The sequence below is a fragment of the Hermetia illucens genome, chromosome 1 (assembly GCF_905115235.1).
Source record: "Hermetia illucens chromosome 1, iHerIll2.2.curated.20191125, whole genome shotgun sequence".
Classification (NCBI taxonomy): domain Eukaryota; kingdom Metazoa; phylum Arthropoda; class Insecta; order Diptera; family Stratiomyidae; genus Hermetia; species Hermetia illucens.
The window spans coordinates 136,711,992-136,733,602 of record NC_051849.1 but is presented as its reverse complement, the minus strand read 5'-3'; the positions used below and the strand labels follow the sequence as shown (position 1 = coordinate 136,733,602).

At 42.4% G+C, this 21,611-nt stretch overlaps 3 protein-coding genes across 11 annotated transcripts; 2 read left to right on the top strand and 1 right to left on the bottom strand.

The window, feature by feature from the left end:
* Positions 1 to 343: 343 nt before the first annotated feature.
* Positions 344 to 8,366, bottom strand: LOC119648035 (PI-PLC X domain-containing protein 3). Of its 9 annotated transcripts, XM_038049484.1 has the most exons (8): positions 6,216 to 6,646; positions 6,072 to 6,119; positions 5,905 to 6,015; positions 1,738 to 1,861; positions 1,582 to 1,679; positions 1,364 to 1,526; positions 813 to 1,310; positions 344 to 750 (listed from the first exon to the last, which is right to left on the bottom strand). In XM_038049484.1, the coding sequence occupies exons 4-8, from the start codon at positions 1,758 to 1,760 to the stop codon at positions 459 to 461; spliced, it is 1,074 nt and encodes a 357-aa protein (XP_037905412.1). In that variant the 5' UTR covers positions 1,761 to 1,861; positions 5,905 to 6,015; positions 6,072 to 6,119; positions 6,216 to 6,646; the 3' UTR covers positions 344 to 458. The 9 variants fall into 9 exon arrangements, with proteins under 9 accessions (XP_037905412.1, XP_037905448.1, XP_037905455.1 ...); XM_038049520.1 differs by lacking the exons at positions 5,905 to 6,015; positions 6,072 to 6,119; positions 6,216 to 6,646 and adding exons at positions 1,928 to 2,166; positions 8,165 to 8,263; XM_038049527.1 differs by lacking the exons at positions 6,072 to 6,119; positions 6,216 to 6,646 and adding an exon at positions 8,165 to 8,187.
* A 130-nt stretch (positions 8,367 to 8,496) lies between these two features.
* On the top strand, positions 8,497 to 9,269 carry LOC119648070 (28S ribosomal protein S18b, mitochondrial). The gene is made up of 2 exons (XM_038049550.1): positions 8,497 to 8,849; positions 8,915 to 9,269. The coding sequence occupies exons 1-2, from the start codon at positions 8,569 to 8,571 to the stop codon at positions 9,243 to 9,245; spliced, it is 612 nt and encodes a 203-aa protein (XP_037905478.1). The 5' UTR covers positions 8,497 to 8,568; the 3' UTR covers positions 9,246 to 9,269.
* LOC119648029 (pyridine nucleotide-disulfide oxidoreductase domain-containing protein 1) lies at positions 9,259 to 10,728 on the top strand. The gene has a single exon (XM_038049453.1). The coding sequence runs from the start codon at positions 9,296 to 9,298 to the stop codon at positions 10,694 to 10,696; it is 1,401 nt and encodes a 466-aa protein (XP_037905381.1). The 5' UTR covers positions 9,259 to 9,295; the 3' UTR covers positions 10,697 to 10,728.
* Positions 10,729 to 21,611: the final 10,883 nt, after the last annotated feature.

Genomic DNA, 21,611 nt, shown 5'->3' with positions numbered 1-21,611 from the left:
GTTGTAACGTGTAACGAGAAGAGAGCGAACTAGAGGAAAGGGTGTCAGCTCTCTAAATTCGAAACTCATACTATAAATCTCTCGTCGTGCCGAAGTGAAAAATAGCCGTGAAGTAACATTCGAACAGGAAAACTTACAGGTCCTGAGATCGTTGGACGTATGCTACTAGTAAATTAGTAAACTCCCAGATCAAATTTTCCACAAAAAGCACGCACTCCAAACAATCCAAAAATAAGTTATATCAATTTTGAAGCATGTTCGCTCGTTGTATACTTTTCTGAAGAATACTTCGTCTCAGATACCTAGGAATATGCTGTAATTCTTAACCAAAAACAGGTGGACATTATTTCTCAAAGCAACTATTTTTTTAAATAACAAAAATTCGAAATAACAATGCGCGTATTAAAAGCTTATAGAATAATTGTAAAAAATTAGTAAAGCTGGCGTGTTAAATTGAGTTAATAAGGCAGGTATTCCTCTATTATGCCGTTCAGTAGCTTCTCCTTATCTGGATAAATCTTAGAATCTTTTTGAATCCTCTCTGCTGGCGCATCTTGATAAGGAATCTTATTATTAAGGTCGACTACAGTAGAAATGAACGACGAATTTTTTATATTGACAAAGTCCGCAATCAAAATGTTCACGCATTCAGTACTGCCGTTGTCCAATGATCCAGGCGTTTGTGCTTTTATCCAATCGTCAAGGTAATTCCATACCTTTTTTGCAGTCAATTCTAGATTGGAACGTGGTCTATAAAGAAAAAGAAATTAAATAATTCCACTCTAAACAGACGATATGAAGGAGTTGATTACCGGAGCACGATATACTTGGAATCAGGCGTTAAAACACATTGTGTGATCCAACCATAGTCCATCGATCGATTTTGCAGCGATTTGACTAAGAACTCTTTCAGAACTTTCAACTTCGCCGTGTTTGGCCAAGGCGTTGGAAAATAAGCTCCCGGCCAATAGTAGATTGAATTGTAAGCAGATCGATACACAATAAGTAGTTGCTTTCGCAGTTTGTACGCTTTATCTAGGGTTAATTCAGTCAGGGGACCGTCATTCATAGTGAGGATCTTATCGCCAAACAAATTCGTAAGAAATGTATGAATTATGTCATGATCATCACATGAGATTTCGTAAAAGTGCTGGAAGTCTAAAATAACCAGTTCCCCTGGATGTTGATCAAGGAACGTTTTAATTTCACGCATTTCACTTTCCATTGGCGTCGAGAAGAGACCATGAACAATGTAGTAGCGATCCTCTATGTCGGTGGTCTCTTTTTGGCTGATGCGTAAATCGAAGAATCTATAACTTCAAAATTCAGAGACGAAACAAATTAAAAGTACTTTTAAATATACCGTATTCCGAACTTCAATTGATCCGTTGTAGTGTAACTTTGTGTCTTCGCCCACTTGGCAATGAACCACGGCAAGCATTTATAAACTCTTTGTACAACTTTTTCCGCGTCTGGCGCCAATTTCGATTTCCTTGTTATTTTGAAAGTCATTGAATTATGAGAACCTGAAATGGTCGTTTCTGAAGAAGGGTACCTTCGTATTTCTTGGGAGTTTCTTACCTGGTATTGCCAAATGTATGATTGGAACATGTTCTCTGATATCTTTTCGCAATAGAGTCATCCATTCTTCCAAGCGGCCACAATCGGTCCCTATAGACCTTGGGGAAAAACAAAGTTTTAGTAACACTTCGGTCGAAATTCAACTTCCTGCTATACCTTTTACTCTGACTCAATCCCATCTTAGTTAAACAAAAATATAGGTTTCGAATATAAAAGGCGCTAACATTCCCTTTCTTTTTGCAAGAAAGAATTATACTGTTGACATGGTAACGAGGACAACCTACAATAAAATTTAGAAAAAATCTCGAAAATGAATAGTTAATTCACAATGCTACCCAACGCTCACCTAATAGAAATAATAAACAGAATAAAACTCCCTTTTATGATAAATACACTGGGCAAAATAATAAACAGTATTATTAAAATTAAACTTTACAATGGTGGTTAGAGCGTAGTAGAGATCTCATGGCAACTCAAACAGGTCTGCTACCAAACCCCCTCATCCTCATCTTCACGCGTGCCGCTGGTAGTTCTTCCCTAACAGAAAACTGAAGACGGAGCGGCATGAACGCGAACATCCCGCGCCTAAAAACGATATAGACTGCTGTAAAGGGATAATGTGTTTGGGCAAGAGTGTAACAACCATCGTGAGTGGCCGGAACCGACCAAAAAGGGAGAGCTACCCTAAAGCCTAAAAAAAGAATTGAAGAATATCCCTGAATTGTTTTGTGGGGTTAGAGACAATAAGGGAAAGTCCTCAAATCAATAAAAATTTACCGGCAGTTCATGCTAGCGTATTCAAACAAAAATAATGAAATAAGGTAAACAAAAGTATTGAAAATTAAAAGATATTAAATAAAACTACACTGTAGCTGGTCCCAACCCCGGTTGCGAGAGGGGGAGGAATGGATAGCTTCAGTCAGAATGGCTGTACGTGACCGCAGGGTCTCAGCGGGCATATGAGGAAAGTGCAGGAACTTGCAAATTACTCACTGAGGAAGCTATCACAGCATCTGGCAGTTAAGTATAAAATGCACTACCTAAAATTAGGAGACGGAGAAATTTAAGGTCCAGTACAGATAACCGCTTTATCATCCGCTGCTACTACGAGATACCACCCTGTGTTCCACCATAAATTCGACGAGCATCTCCCGCAATACGTGCACGAGATTGTGCAGACCAGCAGACTTGCTTACCAGCTCTCTACTAATTTATAACGTTCATAATTAGTGAAATGGTCAATGCGCACCTCGAGACCAGTAACATTCTGTTCGATGAACAGAAGGGTTGTCTAGTCGGATCAAGGGGCTGACATTATCAATTCGGTAGTTGTAAGACAAGGGGTCGACGAATCTCTTTAGTTGCTATGCCGATTATGACAAGACTTTTGACAGCGTCCAGTACATCTGGTTAATCGATGTTCTACATCTGTACCGCATTGATCCGACACTAATCAAGTTTTTGGCGGCAGTCATATAAGACCACCTTATCAATGCATTCATCTCAGGGCACCAACACCTCAGAGCCCGCCCGTATACGAAATCGCATCTTCCAGAGGGATTCGTCGAATCCCCTTTGATTTTGCATGGCACTGAATCCCCTGATCCGGTCCGCCATTGGCGGAGGAGGAATCCCTCAATTCCAAAAAAAAATTTTATTTTAGTCTTGGCCGGCTTATTTTGTGTTATAATTCATACACATGACGTGTTTTTGAATTAATAAAAGAGAGCAAATATAACCACTTCGGTCACGCTGCTCCCAGGGCAGAGATTAGGCAGCGTCTGATGAGTTGCCTTTGCCCTGGACGAAACCGCAAGTCTTAAATTTTGCATTTTGGGTGCTTGCCCAAGAATGAGGGTTCCGTGGATCACAACCGCGAAAGCATGTTACTTTCCAACTGGTCCGGTCCGCCATTAAGTGGAGGGCGGACTTAAGAATCCCTCAATTCCTATTTCCCCTTTAATGAATTATGCTAGAGGGTATGGTTTCGCAATAAAGTATGGCCTACGTGCTAAGTGCGCGCTGAAACACTTGATGAACTTAGTTGACACCAAGTTGTATGTTTGTTCTGATGACCAACTTAGAAGTCTGTTGCGAATAATAGACATGTTTAGCCATGATATTCGGATAGATTAGACAAATGCCGCATTCAAGCCATCTGCAAAGGTCATCACAAGCCCCATGCCGGACATAGCATTGGTGACCTCCACATTCAAGCTATGACCGATACAAACTTCTACAATTACGTAGGAATTCTTCCGCCACCCGAGCTTATGAAAAATTCATAATGAAAGCGCAGGTGGGGAACGACTAGTGCAGAATGTGTAGTTTAACGTTAGAAACGTTGGACCATCTCATTTCTAGATGCACTGTTATGGCGCCGGTATAATGCTGTATATAAGATGATCCACAAAAACCTTGCATATAAGCATAGACTGATCACGGGAACATGTCCGGTTTACCGGTATGAGTTGCAAGCAATGGTCGATAGTCCTGCTTACAGCATGTATTGGGATCGGCCCATACACCGCACAACATGCCTGACGTGCTGTTAGGTGACAAGACGCTACTGGTTTGGTAAGTCAAAGAAATTTGGAGTCTTGAGAAATTGAAGTAATAAAAACTTGTTGTTTCTTTTTCGTTGGTGTGGATATTTATTCTTGCAAATTCCGATATTTCGGGAACCACTTGTTCCCTTCATCAGTGCTAAGAAGTTTCACTCAGACGTCTTGAGAAAGTAGTTGTACTTAATTTTGTCAGATACAAGTATTGTACCTAAATCCCACGCGGCTTCCCTTGATATCCTGGGGCTTTCACACAGTCTCGTTCAAACCATGCAGAAATATACCATTCTGCATACGTGCGCGATGTTGCGGGGAGTTCTTGACGGATTCTCCCATTAGCCTACCATCGGCCACCAACAGGCCCCTTTTAACTTTTAAGTAGGAAGGATCGTCCGAGCCTAAATACTTGGCACTTAGTTCTGTATTAGGTAAAATTCGGCACAAATGAAAAAAAAACAAACAAAAAATGAATTAAAATAAATAAAACAAGTCGGGAAACCGGGAGCTGGACGCTTAAGGCATAAAAGGTTTTGTGTTTGCATGTGTTGAAAACGATGGATGCATGACAGTTCCGCGTGCACAAAGCTAAACATTCAATTTCTCTCCATTTTTTTAAGGCTATTTACACAAATAGTTTCATTTGAGAACCACTGTATTGATAATAATCACCCTCATACGCTTCACACTACGAGTTCAATATTATTACCAAATGTGAAGAAGTTAATCTATAACAGATACAAAAGGGGGCTGGGGAGAAGTAGATTTTTCAAGAATTGCATTTTAATATTTCACTCGAATGTAGATAAATTATGACGTCACTATCTTATTTGCATGGCTTAAGATGCGGTAAATTCTCGCGAAATTGATAAATTTGAACTGCTATAACTTTGACATTAATAGCCGGATTTCCATGAAATTTGGTATGCTTACGCACGATACGCCCTCTATGCTGGTGCAAAATTTAGTACTCCTAGGATTAAGTTGAGAGAGTTTTCCAGTCAATTTCTAAAAGTCAATAATATGCCATTGGTAAGTTTATGTGAATATATACCGGAATCGGGCACATTTTGAGGCCAAGATTTCATATAAGCACACGACTTTGATTTCTTTTTAGATTTTTGGGTTTGGTAGTTCCGAAAATAAGTCCTGTCTCACTTTAAGTTTGAATATTTTGCCCTCTTACTAGCACACTTTTCAATTTAACTAATATCAGTCTAGGAAAATGCTAATCAGGACCTTTCATTTGATACCCCACATATATTCGGTGAAAAAAAGTTACACACCGTTTTGCATGTGTGGGGAGCTCCCCTTTAAACTCCACGTAAATTTATGTCACTCACTGTATGCATAGATCCCATATGTCCAACAAATTTCGTTCGGATCCGTTTAGCCGTTTTAGAGAGAGTGCATGTGACGATTTTAATAAGGTTTTGTTTTACATGAAACCTTAAAAAAGAGAAATAATATAAAATAAATCAGAAATAATAAAAGATAGACATATCCGCAGAAGATTGCATACCCCTCAGCCAGAACTGTACAGTTGGTTTGCAGAGATATCGCACTTTGTTCCTTATACAGTCTTTACTTTATGTTGGGTACGCGCATACAGTTCCTGATAACATCTCTGTACAGATATTGCAATTCCACTTGATAAACTTTGTATTTGTTGGGAACTTTCAGTGAATCTTTTCCAAAAATTCGCCTTTATAGTTCAAGTTCATAGTTCAATTTTCATATATAGATAAATCAATTCAAATACCTTTTTGCAGTTTCCCTATTGGTTTTTGTAGTCAGAGACCGTGTTTTCCGTAGAATCAAGAACCCTCCCGTATTCCATAAAGAACGCCATAGACAGCGCTGGCTAAACTTGCTGCATAAAAAATAAAGAATTTTGTAAATCCAACTTAGGAAATGTGCTGCAAATACCTCAGCAATAAAATCCTCTTAATTCTTTAATATGTTCGGTACACCTTCCTTCTCAAATTCGTTATTTGGAAAAGTAATCAGTGTAATAAGCACAAAGTTTTCTAATAAAATAATCTGAGTGTAATATTCAGCGACACCACTTACCAATTTTTTTTTCCGCATTTTACCCCGAGTCCTCTAAATTTAATTTCTTGATTACAACCTCTAATAAATTTCTTTTAATTACTAGTCCCGCACGCAGCTTTAACGGACGCAATTTAATTACTTTTCTTTTAAAAAACACTATATGTGGATCGTTGATAGGCCGTTTGAAATTTTGGAGCATCTACGACCGGCAGTAGCTATTCACAGAATCATTGTGTCTAGTTGTTGGCCGGTCCACTTTCCTCCGTCGCTCCAAGTTCCGCTAATTTTCGCTTTTGTTCACTCCGACCATGAACTTCAAATTCATTGTTGCCGATGGCAAAAGCAAAAACATTCAATTTTCACTAGCGAATTCGTTGCAACAACAAATTTCCATTCGCCCCAACCAGCAACAAAAACGGTATGATTGTATGCAATAATATGCAGCCTGGGTAAGCTTATGTGCAAGCAGAAAGGTCAACGTTTATTTTGCAATATTAGGGAATTATTATGTTAGAATTGAAATATTTGAATGAAAATAGGTTTTGGAGTTTTGGGGAAGGTACAAGGTGGTTTGGCTTTGTAAACAAAATCATGAAAATTAAATTAAATTTTTCATACAAATGAATGACAGAATGGGAATTGGAGAATTGGGAGAAGTGTATTGGAGAAACGTGAGAGAAAAGAGTCAAAGGAAATGCTGCATCTCGTCAGATTGTTAATGGAAAAGGCGAATGATATATTGTACATGTCGCAAAGCCGCGTACACTACACTATACCAGCTGGTCCCTCAGGTTGCTGGTGAGGTAAGGTAGCCACCTGCCACGAAGCCACAGAAGGAACCTCAGGTTGGAGTGATAATATAACAAAAAGCCCAAAGAAAAAGGGGTAAATTTTTGCATTTCTCAAACAACGTAAGCTCCCTGTGCAGATCGGAAGCTGCTCAGCAACTAGCCCATATCCTGTGTCAATATATGGCTCATGTCACCGCGTTACAAGAAATACGCTCGAAAGGTACCGGTTTTCTGGAGAAGAGCCACTATACCATAAAATATAGTAGCCATATGTTCGGAGTTGGTTTACTAGTCAGCCAAAAAATGAAGCTTGCTGTTATCGGCTTTGAAAACGTTCAAGCCCGTACAGAGGAGACTGCAGAGTCGGAGAAGGATACCTTCCACGAGACAGTGTAAAGAATCATCGGAGCCTGCTCCAAGTATTATATATATTAAGCATTGGGTATTATATATATTAATCATACTTAGGGATTTTAATAGACAAATAGATACGGAGCTTGTAATTAGGCGATACTTCGACTATATTTCATGAAAAAAAATTTTACACCCCCCTTTTGCATGCATGGGGACCCCCCTTTAAATTTGATGTAAAATTATGTAACTCATTGTATGCGTGAGCGTTCACAGTTCCTACTTAATTTGGCGTACATCGCTACAACCGTCCCCGAGAAAAATGCGTGTGACAGACGGACAGACAGTAAACTGATTTTGTTTGTTTTGTTTTACACAAAACCTTGAAAGCTGAAACGACTGGTTTGTTGATGATTGTGCAGAGCCTATCATGAATTAACTTAGGAAAAAGTAATGCGATGCAATCACCTCAGATACATATGTACATAGTTTCTGTGGATCGTTTTATTTTTCACGACTTTTTTGAGACCAGGGGTGTCATCTTTTTCCCGGTACTTTGTGTGTACATCCCCTTTCATTATTAGCTAGGGCAAACTGTAGTCGTTATCTGCTCTTAACGTCAATTCTGCCACTTTTCTAATTACGAACAATTAACACTGTTAAGTGGCTATAATTACGCCAACCACTCGAAATTATCACGTCATCAATGTTGGATTATACTTGTTTTCCAATTGGTGACAAGTGCTATAAACCAACTATACAAATTCAAAGCAAGGCAAACTATCAAAAAAGTACTTATCAATAGCCACAACAAACACCCCTTACGTCGAATTTGGAGCCCAATACGCAAGAATTGTTTACTCCCTAAGCCCCGTCCAAATATACTGACAATTGTCAGCGATTGCAATGCTACGTCACTTTGCCCTCCCTCTTCAACTAGAAATTGAACGGATTGAATCTGCATTACGAATTCACATCCAAGGCATTGCAGATTGAACGGGGTTACACCCATGGTAAAACTACGAATTAATTAATTAATTATTAATCGTAAATTTTTCATAATTAATATTCACGATGATTTGCTTCAGGTTTCTTGCAGCTACAAACTATCGCCGCTCAAACGAAAAGTACTTGAGCCAAGTTCAACCAGATTTTCACTGTTACTCGGTCTGCAAAGTCGTAGGTCTCCCGTCAACCTGTGACATTTCACATAACCTCATTCCCGCACCATGTCCGTCATAAACTTCGCTTTCTTGGCCAGGCCGAATATATTTCGCAATTTTCTGAAAGGAAATACCTCAAGAATTTTTTCCTTAAATACAACAAATTATTCAACAGAAGAACCTCCTGAGGTACAAGAGGCACCGGAAACCGTGACACGTGAGCCGTCGGAAAAGGAAAAGGCTCGCGACCGAACCAAAGTTATTCCTGTCGAAACGAGCATCCGCTATCTGAAAAGTGCTGCCTACAAGGAAACCTATGGAGAGTATCTAGTATGGGAGCAATACAGGTGAGCTCGTGAAAGATAACTCGGTGTAGTATCGGATGAGACTAAGCTCCATCTTTGAATTACAGACGTAACCACAAGGGAATGTTCCCACCTCGAAAGACCCGCAAAACTTGCATACGAAAGGGAATGCTGTCGACAGGAAATCCCTGCCCAGTGTGCCGTGACGAGTACCTCGTTTTGGACTATAGGAACGTTGATTTGCTAAAGCAATTCATCTCACCGCAAAGCGGCGAAGTCATTAGTTATTCGAAGACAGGCGTGTGCCAGAAGAGGCACCAGGAACTCCTTATTTCTGTTGAACGAGCACGTGATTTTGGTTACCTGACCTTCGACGTTCCTTTCAGGGAGTACGACTACTCCGAGTACTACAACGAGAAAAACGAGTCGAAGAAATAAATCCAAACAGTAGTTTTTAGACAATCCTTTAGGCTTAAGACTAGCAACCAATGGCGAACCAAATTAAAGCAACTTTTGTCATCGTTGGGGGTGGGATTGCCGGAGTGTCCTGTGCTGAAACCATCTCTTTCCTCTGTCCAGATGAAAGTATCTATCTCCTAACCGAATCGTCGCTCATTAAGACCGTTACGAACCTGGTCCCGCTCGGCAAATCTCTGACCAAGTTCGATATTGAAGAGAAAGACGCCGAGAACATCAATAGGCACGTGCACGTCCTAGTAGACATCCTGGAAAGCATCAACTCGCAGGCAAAAACCATTCGAACTAAGAACGGACGAACGATTCACTACAACTATCTGTGTCTATGCACCGGCGCCCGTCCGAAGCTAATCGAACCGAATAATCCGCACATCATCGGCATTCGGGATACCGAATCAGTTCTCGAATTCCAGAAACGTATTAAGAACTCGCGAAAAATTGCATTGATTGGAAACGGTGGAATAGCATCGGAAATCGCCTACGAAGTGAACGGCATCGGAATCGATTGGGTGATCAAAGATGACCACATTTCCTCGACATTCGTTGACGCAGGAGCTGCGAAATTCTTCCAGTCAAGACTGAAGGCTAAAGATTCCAAGCCCGAGAAGGCGACAATCAAACGAATGCGTTATACGGAAGAAGGTCAAACATCGGCTGCAAATCAGCGTGGAGCTGCTCTGGGGCCAGATTGGCATCGTAAAATCAATATAGAAGGGAAGGTTAAGGACATACCAGATTCAGTGCGAATCCACTATGAAACCGAAATTAAGGAAATCAAAAACACCGCGGACAGTGCCTTCCCAATTGAACTGCTCCTGACTAACGGAGAATCAATCCCTTGCGACTTCGTAGTCTCGGCGACTGGTGTAGCGCCTTCTCTGAACTTCACCTACGACCAGCCATTCACGTTCGGACCTGATGGAGGGATTTCAGTCGATGCTCTAATGAAAACTAACATTCCCGACATTTTTGCTGCCGGCGATATTTGTTACGCCAGCTGGGACCGTGCTCACCATTGGTTTCAGATGCGCCTGTGGACACAGGCTCGACAGATGGGCGCGATGGCCGGAAAGAGCATGGTGGCTGCCCTTCGGAATGAAGAGATCACTCAAGACTTCTGTTTCGAATTGTTCGGGCATGTGACGAATTTATTCGGGTATCAAGTGGTTCTGCTGGGGAAGTATAACGGACAAGGGCTCGGGAACAGATATGAAATGCTGGTTCGCGTCACTCCCGATTTAGAATATATAAAATACGTTTTAGTTGATGGGCGACTGCAGGGGGCTATTTTGATTGGAGAGACAGGGTTGGAAGAGACCAGTGAAAACTTAATTTTGAATCAACTGGACCTCACGCCTTATGGTGATGACATTCTCAATCCCGACATTGACATTGAAGATTATTTTGATTAGTGGTTTGAATAAAAGTTTATGCGTCGAAATTAGAACTGAGTTTTCCATCTAGCCTTCGAATCGAAATTTCTCGAGAACTGTAATGGTCCTTTCAGCTTTTTCCAAATTCACCAGAATAACGGATTTCAAGCAATGATCCGTCCTATCAACAGCTTAGAGAATGCGCACTTATATACCTCATCCTATTCGCTGCACCTTGTCACTTTGCGTTATTGTACCGAGCCCTCACCTCTGTGAAAACGCACCTAATCGCGTCTAATCGCCAATTTGATAATCTTGTTTGTTAGAAAGGCTCTGCGGTAAATGATAAATTAAGGATATGTTCAGAATCATGCGCTAGGAATGAAAGTCACAGATCAAGAACATCATCCAGAGCTAAGCTATCGCTGATGAGGGTCGGATTTTCCCGTCTGATGGTAAGGCGTTCCAACAAGTTGCAATACATTATTTTACGATCTTGTGCCAAGGGTGAACTATGCTGCGTATGTAGGTTGAATAGATTCGCTTCGTCTTTATTTTAAAAGATTAGCAACAACGGTGTCTGCGACTATGAAACGTCCTTGACCACTTTCAGTTTGACACACCTTTGAACACGGGTGTCTATTTTGATCCTTTTTTGTTTGAAAAAAGGTTGCAAACTGATAAATATTAATTACTTGTTCTAAATTGTGGTCAATAGAATAGTTAAATAGTCAATAAGTATGTGTGCTAAATTTGAAATAAATCCGTTCCATAGTGTTAAATTTTTGCACCGCACACCAAAAAACCACGTTGGAGTAAAATGCGTTTAAAGTATTCACAATTAAATTTTCAAAAAAATTTGAAGTACTTTAAAGCGCACCTAACAAAGGAGAGTAATACAATATGACATCGTTGGATCTGTAGTAATATCATACGTTGCAATATTGTTTAATTTCCGAGCAAAATAAGTAACACAGAACTGAACGTTGCGAACAGTTCTTGCAATGTTTATGTACCGGAATCTGGATAAATACTAGAGGATATATATTCTGGGGCATATATTATTCACATACATACTACATATAACACGATTCTTCAAGCCGTTTACGCTCCGGCAAGTATGATAGAATGTAGGGGGTAGGCTTTAGAATCAAAATGAGATATTGTGTCGAAATTTCAATCAGGTATGCTTGAGTTACTATTCTATAAACATCAATAAAAAAAAAAATCGAAACAATTTTTTTCCTTTTTAGTATTCTCCACGACATAGGTTTGCTCCTCAACAAAGTGGGATGATCCTTTCCCGCGACTACCATTTATCATAGCCTTTCATCATCATCAACGACACAACAACCGGTATCCGGTCTAGGCTTGCCTTAATAACTCCAGACATCCCGGTTTTGCGCCGAGGTCCACCAATTCGATATCCCCAAGAGGTGTCTGGCGTCCTGACCTACGCGATCGTTCCATCTCAGGCAGGGTCTGCCTCGTCTTCTTTTTCTACTATAGATATTGCCCTTATAGACTTTCCGGGCTGGATCATCCTCATCCATACGGAATAAGTAACCCGCCCACCGTAACCTGTTGAACCGGATTTTATTCACAACCTGACGATCATGGTATCGCTCATAGGGTTCGTCGTTATGTAGGCTACGGAATCGTCCATCCTCATGTAGGGGGCCAAAAATTCTTCAGAGTATTCTTCTCTCGAACGCGGCCAAAAGTTCGCAGTTTTTCTTGCTAAGAATCCAAGTCTCCGAGGAATACATGAGGACTGGCAAGATCATTGTCTTGTACAGTAAAAGCTTTGATCCTATGGTGAGACGTTTCGAGTGGAACAGTTTTTGCAAGTTGAAATAGGCTCTGTTGGCAGTCAACAACCGTGTGCGGATTTCATCGTCATCGTAGCTGTTATCGGTTGTGATTTTCGACCCAAGATAGGAGAAATTATCAACGGTCTCAAAGTTGTATTTTTCTATCTTTATTCTTCCCGTTTGACCAGTGCGGTTTGATGTTGTTGGTTGGTTGGTTTTTGGTGCTGACGTTGCCACCATATATTTTGCCTTGCTTTCATTAATGTGCATCCCAAGATCTCGCACCAATGGCCGCCTGCTCGATCTGGATGAAGGCAGTTTGTACGTCTCGGGTCGTCCTTCCCATGATGTCGATATCGTCAGCATAGGCCAGTAGTTGGGTGGACTTAAAGAGGATCGTACCTCTTGCATTTACCTCAGCATCACGGATTACTTTCTCGAGGGCCAGGTTGAAGAGGACGCATGATAGGGCATCACTTGTCGTAGACCGTTGTTGATGTCGAATGGTCTTGACATTGATCCTGCTGCTTTTATCTGGCCTCACACATTGGTCAGGGTTAGCCCAGTCAGTCTTATTAATTTCGTCGGGATACCGAATGCTTTCATGGCCGTGTACTGTTTTCCCCGTGCTATACTATCATAAGCGGCTTTAAAGTCGATGAAGAGATGGTGCATCATAGCCTTTATTCGACGTAAAGGCACTCTATTGTAAGAATACTCGCAGGATTGCTCGTTCTCACTTTTCTGTTTTGTCTATTGGGCATCAGATGTAGGTGAATCCACCACTCGTCCTTACACAGGATATTTGCACGCCGCTCCCGTTCAAGGGCGTTATCGTCAGCGAAGCCAAGGTTTTGAAGTTTATGGCGGATGATCTTTGCTGAACGTAAAGGGTTCACAAGTTGACTATAGCCCTATTGTCCCCATTTAACTGACCAAATGTACCGTTATGCAAATTGTCTCGGTTATTGTTTACCGGGCTCCGCGGACTTCTCTTCTTATCCTCCACATATCTCTTTTTATCTTCCATATTTCCTCCTGCAAAAATCCACTTTTTCATGGTATTTCTATGGACCCCAAATATTTAAGAAATGTGTCCGTCACTGTTGCCACGCCAAGGCGCTCTTTGAATTTCCACTCAGCTTTAGATTCGGGTATTCACGTTTGCATCTTCAAAAACTTCACTTCGATACGTTGAAGATTTATAGACTTTATGTTATTTTACAACACGCATTTTTTTGGAAACAGTTATGACTATTGACACCAAATTTGGTGCGAAGCTGAGAATTGTGAACACACATGCACATAGTGGGCCACATCGTTCCACATGGAATTTAAGGGAGATGTAGATATTTTTTAGCTTAGCTATGTACGGACTTGAAAATGCCACCCGCAAAGCTCCCCGCTTCTGCACTTGAGCGAAGCGTTTACGATGCACCTCCTTATCAAGGGCATCAGCCCATACCTCCGCACCATAGAGAAGAACGGACTGCGTTGCTCCCATGCGGAGACGTCTCCTAGTTGATATAGGGCCCCCGATATATTTACCATTAGCCGACTCAAGGCCGCGACTCCAGCTGCAGCCCTGTCCGCTGCTGCTTTGATTTGCTCGAAGAAGCTCATCTTCGCGTCGAGCATTAAACCAAGATTTAATCGCTGGTTTTGACTCTATAGTCAACTCGGCGATCGATATGGGACGCAGGGTCGGGATTCTCCTTCTGGTCAGGATGAATACTTCGGTTTTTTTCCAGCGCAAGGTTGAAACCGTGAGCAATCATCCATCCGCTTACCCGTCGCATCAATATGCCAAGTCTGCTTTGCGCCTGTTCAACAGTGCGTCCGGCAACAAGTGCCGCAACGCCAAAATCGGTTCAATGTCTGTCTGTCTGCCCGTCTGTCTGTCTGTCTGTCACAGGCTCTTTTCTCAGAAACGGCTATACCGATTGACGCGATATTTGGTGAGAAGGTGGGACCTGCGGACCCAAATCTGACATGCTAAATGGATATTCTTAACGGGCTACGTACAAATGGGATAAAACTATCCCACTCAAATATACTCACACAAGCAGCAAACAAAACCTTTCATACCTGAAGCGCTCAGCTTCCGGTTTCCCGACTTGTTTTATTGTTCAAACTAAAATTACTGCACCGATCCTTTTCAAATTTTGAACACTATTTCTGTACATAATTTACGAGGTAAGACTGGAGAGTTTTTTTGAAATTTGTTAATATTTTTATTTGAAGTTCCTTAGTCCGAGCAGAAGAAAACCGAGAGAAAAGGCCTGCCTTGGTTAAAGAGCGTATAATGAAAAGTTTGCGGTTTTGGTATTCAGTTCTGGGGTCTTTGTAGTAACATTAAACACAACCTTGATAGAAAGTAGTATTTACAACCATTTCATTATTTATAACCTTGGACTTGTTGTAAATTACAATAGGACACAACATTGTATATGACGTGGAATTGGAACTATGGCAAACGGACGAAGACCTCCGTTAAATAGATTTGAGGCTGAGGCCGATTTGGCTGGACTGAGTGTTTCTGGTAAAAAATGAAAAGTTAATGATATTCTCAAGAAATGTCTGTATAAGCGATTGGCAGAGGAATGGGGACACTACTCGAAAGTTAGGTGGAAACAAATGAGTTCAGATGCTCCTAATCTTCAGGAATAAAAGATGGAAATATAATATGGAGTGATGTGAAGAAAGAAAGCAAACCCTTCCGGAACGTAACAAAATTTTTAAAAGCCAAAAGTAAAAATATTCCTTTTTTAGAGAAGAAGTGTTTTACATAATGTTTTCTAACTTACAATTCTGATTGCAATTTTATGATTCGCAACAGTAGAAGGAAGTGAAAGAAATTATAACAAATGCACGACAGAATATTGCGTGATATATTGGCAGGATACGCGTATTAAAACACAATTAGACAAATGTTTGTGCCTGTTCGAGACAATTTAACTCCTGATTTCTTAATAAAGTCTATTAAATCTTCAATGTGGTTCTTGCTTCCGCTTCTAAGCAACATGTTTACTTTACCAAGGGGGTGCGCACTGAGGACTCCTAGCATCCACAATAAAAAAATTACTTCGGCCTTGTTTAGGTCTGAACTTATGACGGATTTCACTTGAATATTATTCGTATTCATTACGATTTTGCGATTATATTTAAATGGAGCGATTACCATCTGTCGTTACTTTCGGTCACGCTGCTCCCAGGGCAGAGGTGAGGCAGCCTTTGATGAGTTGCCTCTGCCCTGGACGAAACCGTCAGTCAACTTTTTCGATGTTTACAGAGTTGAAAACTTTGCTTCAATTATAATTCTTCCTAAAAGCGGCAAAGATCTGACATGAGAAGAATATGTGATCAACTGTCTCTGGAGGTAAGTCATTGCTTAGTTTACTAATTTTAATAGAGTCTATTGAAAGTCTTGATTGTGGGAGCTGTTTGCGAATCAATGAATTCTGGTAGTTTCAGAGACAGTGTGGGGAAGAAGCTAGCAAAAACCCTGCCTGGGTAAGTGAATGCATTTACGCACACAGTGTTGGTCTCCCGGTTCGGTACGTCGTCGGACTACCAACTAAACACCTCCCCATCGTCAGAGAGCTAGCCTGGAACTATGTATTTGTCACATTACTTCGGGGTAGTCCCCGAACTCTCCAGCCTTGCAGAGCCTTCAAATCAGGGAATTCATTTCACCAACGGGAGGGGAGAGGAGGAAGGGAACTGTCAGTTCAAGGAACCCCCTGCCATCCGGCTCCTCCACCGGTCGAGTTCTATCTTCTTAGCAACGAGAAAGGCCCGAACGTAATGGGCAACACGGTTCCACCTGTCAGCAGTCCTCAGCATCTCTTCGATAATGCTGTCTGGAGAGAGATCCCCTGTGTTTAAATAGAGCTGCTGACGAAGCCCTTCCCACCTTCCACAAGAAAAAAAGTATGGTGGGCGTCGTCCACAACTCCATTGCAAAGCACACAATCCGGAGATCGCGCCTTTCCAATCTTGGGCAGGTAAGACTGAAAACTTCCATGCCCATTTAAAGGAGTAAGGAAGGGGGTAAAAAAATAGTCAGTCCCACCATGCTTCCGATTCAGCCACGCACCTAAGTTACCGATGAGCCGCGCAGTCCATCTGCCTCTAATTTCATTTTGCCACGAGAGCTGCCACTCATCTAGAGTGCGTTGCCGTTCTTCGCGAGCAACCACCTCCCTTGGCTCATCTCCCTTGCGCTTGTATATGGCTTGACGCTCCTTAGCAAGAAGAGCAACGTAGATCACTCCCGCGATCGCCATCACGGCCGGTTCAGAGATAGGCAGACGCCACCCGCAAAGCTGCCCGTCTCTGTACTTGCGCGAGGCGTTTACGATATACCCAGCCCATACCTCTGCGCCGTATAGCAGGATAGACTGTGTTGAACTCATCGGGAGACGTCGCCTGCTTGACGTAGGACCCCCAATGTTTGCCATTAGCCTACTTAACGCCCAAACTCCAGCCGCAGCCTTGTTCACTGCTTCTTTGATTTGCTCAGAAAAGCTCATCTTTGAGTCAAGAGTCAACCCGAAGTACTTTACCGCTGATTTTGACTCGATTATCGACTCGCCGGGTCGGAATTCTCCTTTTAGTCTAGATGACTACTTCGGTTTTTTTCAGTGCAAGGTTGAAACCATGAGCAGTCATCCATCCACTTATCCATCGCATTAATATGCCGGTCTGCTTTGCGCCTGTTCGACAGTGCGTCCAGCAACAAGCGCTGCGACATCATCTGTATAGCCGACCAGGCGCGACTCTTCTGGCATGTCGAGTTTAAGTAAATTGTCATAGGTAGCGTTCCAGAGGCCCGGCCCTAGGATGGATCCCTGTGCTACCCCCGACGTGACCTCCATCCACCTTTGACCCTCTAGTGTTTCATAGAGCAGGGAGCGGTTCCTCAGATAGTCCCTCAATATCCGTAAGAGATAGTTCGACACGTTGAAAGTATTATCTAGTGTGCCTAGAATGTCTTTCCATCTTATGGAATTAAAGGCGTTTCTGACGTCAAATGAGTGAGGAGCACCACCCGTGGAGTTCGGCGGCTATGTGCCTCTGCTCGTCGAACGGCGTCCACGACTTGCATGACAGCATCAATTGTCGATCTCCCTGCTCTAAAACCAAACTGCGGGGAAGATAAATCTCCGGCAGCGCGTATTGCTTCAGCGAGTCTACTTCTGATGAGCTTTTTGAGCACTTTCCCAGCAGTGTCAAGCATACACAGTGGGCGGTATGAAGACGGCAATTCGGGGTCGCCTCTCCCTTTATGGATCAGCGCAAGCCTCGCAACCTTCCAACGAGCAGGGAAAATGCCCTCTTGCAGGCAAGCGTTGAATGCGCCAAGCAGTAGGTCTGGCCGCGGATCGAATACCAGTTTGTATACCTCTGCTGGAATACCATCGGGCTCTGGCGCCTGGCCAACTCATTTATAGAGAAAAGTGGACAGTCCTCTGCGCTCTCCGCGCCGACGTCATCATCCCATACGGGGTGCGCAGGGAATAGTGCCCTTACAATGTGGTCCATCTGCTCGGCCTTAAGTGAACAGGGTTTCCGCAGAGGCCTGATTTTTCGGGTTACCAGTTTGTAACCGAGTCCCCACGGATCCCCATTCACCTCGTCGACCAGATCTTGCCAGTGGCGAACTTTGCTTATTGCGTTTATTGCGCTGCGGAGTCTCCTTTTGGCTGATGGTTGTTAGTTGGGAACCACTATAGGTGGCCCCTTTAGCCGCATAGTACGCCATTCTATTTAGGTGGGTTCCACTCTTTGCCGGAACCCATATGACTTTTGTCTCTTGGATGTTCGAACTCTCAATTTCGCAGACGATCTCCAATATAGCCGTATTGAATCTAGAGACAGAGTTCAAACGGTTTCTGCATTCATGAACGATTTTCGCGGTGACCAAAGGACTATTCAACGCCCTCAATGCAGCTTGCCTATCACTGCAGATTGCGATGTGCCTGCCCTTCAACCGCCTTAGGATCGCATAAACTTCGGCTTGAACGGAAACGTATACCCACATTACCACATGAAGCCTGAGTCCCCATGTCGAAGCAAAGGTACGTCTGCACAGTTCATAAGTTGTGAGAGCTCGTTTCATTTTCACCTCTACATGTTTGTTCCAAAGAAGTTTTTTATCTTGAGTGACTGCCAGATATTTCTCTTGCTCGACCCCTAGCCACTGCGGCGAAAGACGGGGTCAGAAAGGATGGGGCGGACCAGTTGGCATGAGGCAAAGTGCTAGGCTGAGATACACGAACAGACGAGGGTCTGTCAAGTTTGGGGAAGAACGAAGCAGATCGGGAGTGCGGGATGCTTTTGGCTCTCTCTTTGCGCTGGATTTGCTTGTTACCACGGACAGGCGTAATCTGCGTTAGCCCCTTAATTTCCGAAGTCACGTCTTCAGGAGTGAATTCATGGGGGGAGATTTCTCTGAGGATGAGGGTTGGCTTCCTCTCCTCTTTCAGCGTAAGAGAATGACCTTCCAGTTTGGTGATTTTGATGAGGTGGAATAGTTTCTTATGGATATTGGGGCAAACGAGCCGAACTTTGAGTCTGGTGGCCAGTAGGTGGGTAATTTCAAATTTGGCATTTTTGTCTATGTTGTTGATGATAAGGTCTAGTCAGCCTGGCAGTCAATCCATACAAGAAACTCGGAGTTTTCTCACTTTGTATTCTTATCTTTAATTAACGGTGGGTTGGCCGTGTCAACAGATTTCGATTTCCCGGGACGTGCGTGCGTCGCTTCGGAGCGATGCTCGTTGTCAGAGAAAAGATAAAAGCGGTTTTTGTTCGCTGGGGTCTCGTTGTCCGTGATGCCCAAATCCGTTTGTTTTCTTTTGATGACAGACTTACCTGAAGCAAGTTTGAATTCGTCTTGGAATCCTTGTATGTAATTGACACAGGAATTTGCTTCACCGATCCGAGCGTCGGGCTGGTCCCCAGGAGGGAAGCTCTGGTCGTCGTCGATGATTATGACAGGCCAGTCGTCACTAATCATTTCTTCGGCCATACCGGTCTTGTCGGCCAAATGAAATGGCCGAGTAAGGATGAGTTCCGCACTCGAGGCGCGAGGCTTGTACCGGTTTCACTTTGTTATCGTGGTACTGTTTCACCGTTAAACAAAACACGCTTAAACAACTGAATAACGATGTTCGTAAACTTGGCAACGGCGCAAAAGCCCGATCCGAACACAGGCGACAGCAATTGGTAGAAGGAACCATTCGCTTAGGCGGACACAAGCGAACTCCCATTGAGAAATCTTCCTGTTGGTAAAAGGCGGCTCGGTATTCAGAAACGTGGGACATTCCTTGTATTGTGCTGTGGTTTCCTATAAGAAATTCTCTTTGGTTTCCTTATCCTCTGTTGTTAGCTGTTTGCTCTTTCTGGAAATTCCTGAAATTCTTTATTTTATTCCAAAATGTCTGGTTTGTTACACATTTCTTCCCATAACTCATCCGAATATTTCTTTTTTGCTTTCTTAATTTCTTTCCTCCAGTTTTCTAAGGCATTTCTTGTTCTGAGTAAGTTCCTGGGGTTAGGCCCCCGCCTGAAATCCCTTATGGCACACTCATTTTTAAGGTTTTGTGTAAAACAAAACCTTATTAAAATCGGTTTATTGTCTGCCTCTCAGTCCGTCACACTCATTTGTCGCGATTGGCACCAAATTTGCTGGAAAGGTGGAAACTATGAACGCTCACGCATACAGTGAGTTACATCCTTTTACATTGAATTTGCACATTTTTTTCACCAAATATGGTCATGTGGGGCTTCGAATGATAGGTCTTGGTTAGTACTTTCCGAAGCCGGGCCTTGTTTTGACGTTTGATGAAAAGGTGGGGAGCGCGGGGGTTGAAAGTGATCATTTCTTTAACGGACCCATTCTCAGAAACTACCCAGCCGAAAAATCTGAAAAAAATTAAGAGGTTGTCACTATATGGTGCCTAGACTCCCAAATACGCTTCATACCAATATCTGTTCAAATAAAGTTAATAATAGTATGTTACTAAAATTTTAGTAATTGACTGAAAAACCATGAACCTGAAGGGGCATCCTAAAATCACCAAGCAATGTAGCAATGTAGGCGGTAGTATAGAGCATGATCCTGCCTTGGTGAAAATCTACTAACAACTAACAGGTCAAAGTTGCCGTTTCTATGCAAATCTAAGACTTTGGATCTCATTATAACCCGAAAGTGGATATTCTCACATAATATATGCATATATTACATGCTAGGTTCTAACGGGACAAATGCACACTCAAATGGTTTTATAAAATAAAAACACACAAAACCTTCCATACCTGAAACGTCCAGTTTTCGCTTTTCCGACTTGTTTCTAATAGGTATGGTTTTAGGTCCGCATCCCACCAAGTCTTAGGTTTCATACCTCTCCGCAAGTTTGATTTTCTCTTGAATACTATGAGTGAAACCTTCAATGGTGTCCTGTGGTTGCATATTTCCAATTTCCAGTTTCTGGCAATTTTGAAACCTGGTTGGATGAATGAATGATTTGCTTTGTAGGAGAATTGGCTTGTGATGACTGTTTGAGTAGGTGTCATCTAAGGTTTTCCAGTGCCAGGATAGTACCCGAGATTTGGTAAGGGAGATATCCGGGACTGAGGACCTAAAACTCCGCGTTGGGATTTTTACTGCAAAGGTTTTACCACCGTTATTTAGTGCTCGAAAGTCACAATTACAAAGCTCGCTTAATAGTATGCCACATTTTGCCTGGTTAGCAGCATATCCAAAGGCTGTGGAGCTGGCGTTCAGGTCGCCAAGGATCACTGGATTGGGACGGTTAGATAGAAACGTAATTAGTTTCTTAATTTCTTTTTTAAAGGACGAGGCGTTCTTTTGAGCGAGAAAATAGACCGATGCTACAGTCATGTTAGGCTGAACGTTACACGTTTCCGCAATAATGACATTTTGGTCACTATCGTATTTAACTTCTTTAAATAAATATTTATTGGAGTGCTATAATGTCTATTTCCCTTGTATTATACAAGTGGATAGCATCATCTTTGCAGTTAGAGATGCTTTGAACATTATGCTGTAACACTCGTACCATTAGATGTGCTCGTGGAAAACACATCACTGGGGTTATTCAGCTTCTTCG

What these genes read in the sequence shown, in the direction of transcription:
- LOC119648035 (XM_038049465.1), bottom strand. Translation starts at nt 8,351, where the DNA reads ATGGGTGTAACCCCGTTCAATCTGCAATGCCTTGGATGTGAATTCGTA. An exon ending in CAATTGAAGTTCGGAATACG is followed by an intron (nt 1,311 to 1,363) that starts GTATATTTAAAA and finishes TTGAAGTTATAG; the next exon opens with ATTCTTCGATTTACGCATCA. An exon ending in TCCAAGTATATCGTGCTCCG is followed by an intron (nt 751 to 812) that starts GTAATCAACTCC and finishes TTTTCTTTATAG; the next exon opens with ACCACGTTCCAATCTAGAAT.
- LOC119648070 (XM_038049550.1), top strand. Translation starts at nt 8,569, where the DNA reads ATGTCCGTCATAAACTTCGCTTTCTTGGCCAGGCCGAATATATTTCGC. An exon ending in CTAGTATGGGAGCAATACAG is followed by an intron (nt 8,850 to 8,914) that starts GTGAGCTCGTGA and finishes TTTGAATTACAG; the next exon opens with ACGTAACCACAAGGGAATGT.
- LOC119648029 (XM_038049453.1), top strand. Translation starts at nt 9,296, where the DNA reads ATGGCGAACCAAATTAAAGCAACTTTTGTCATCGTTGGGGGTGGGATT.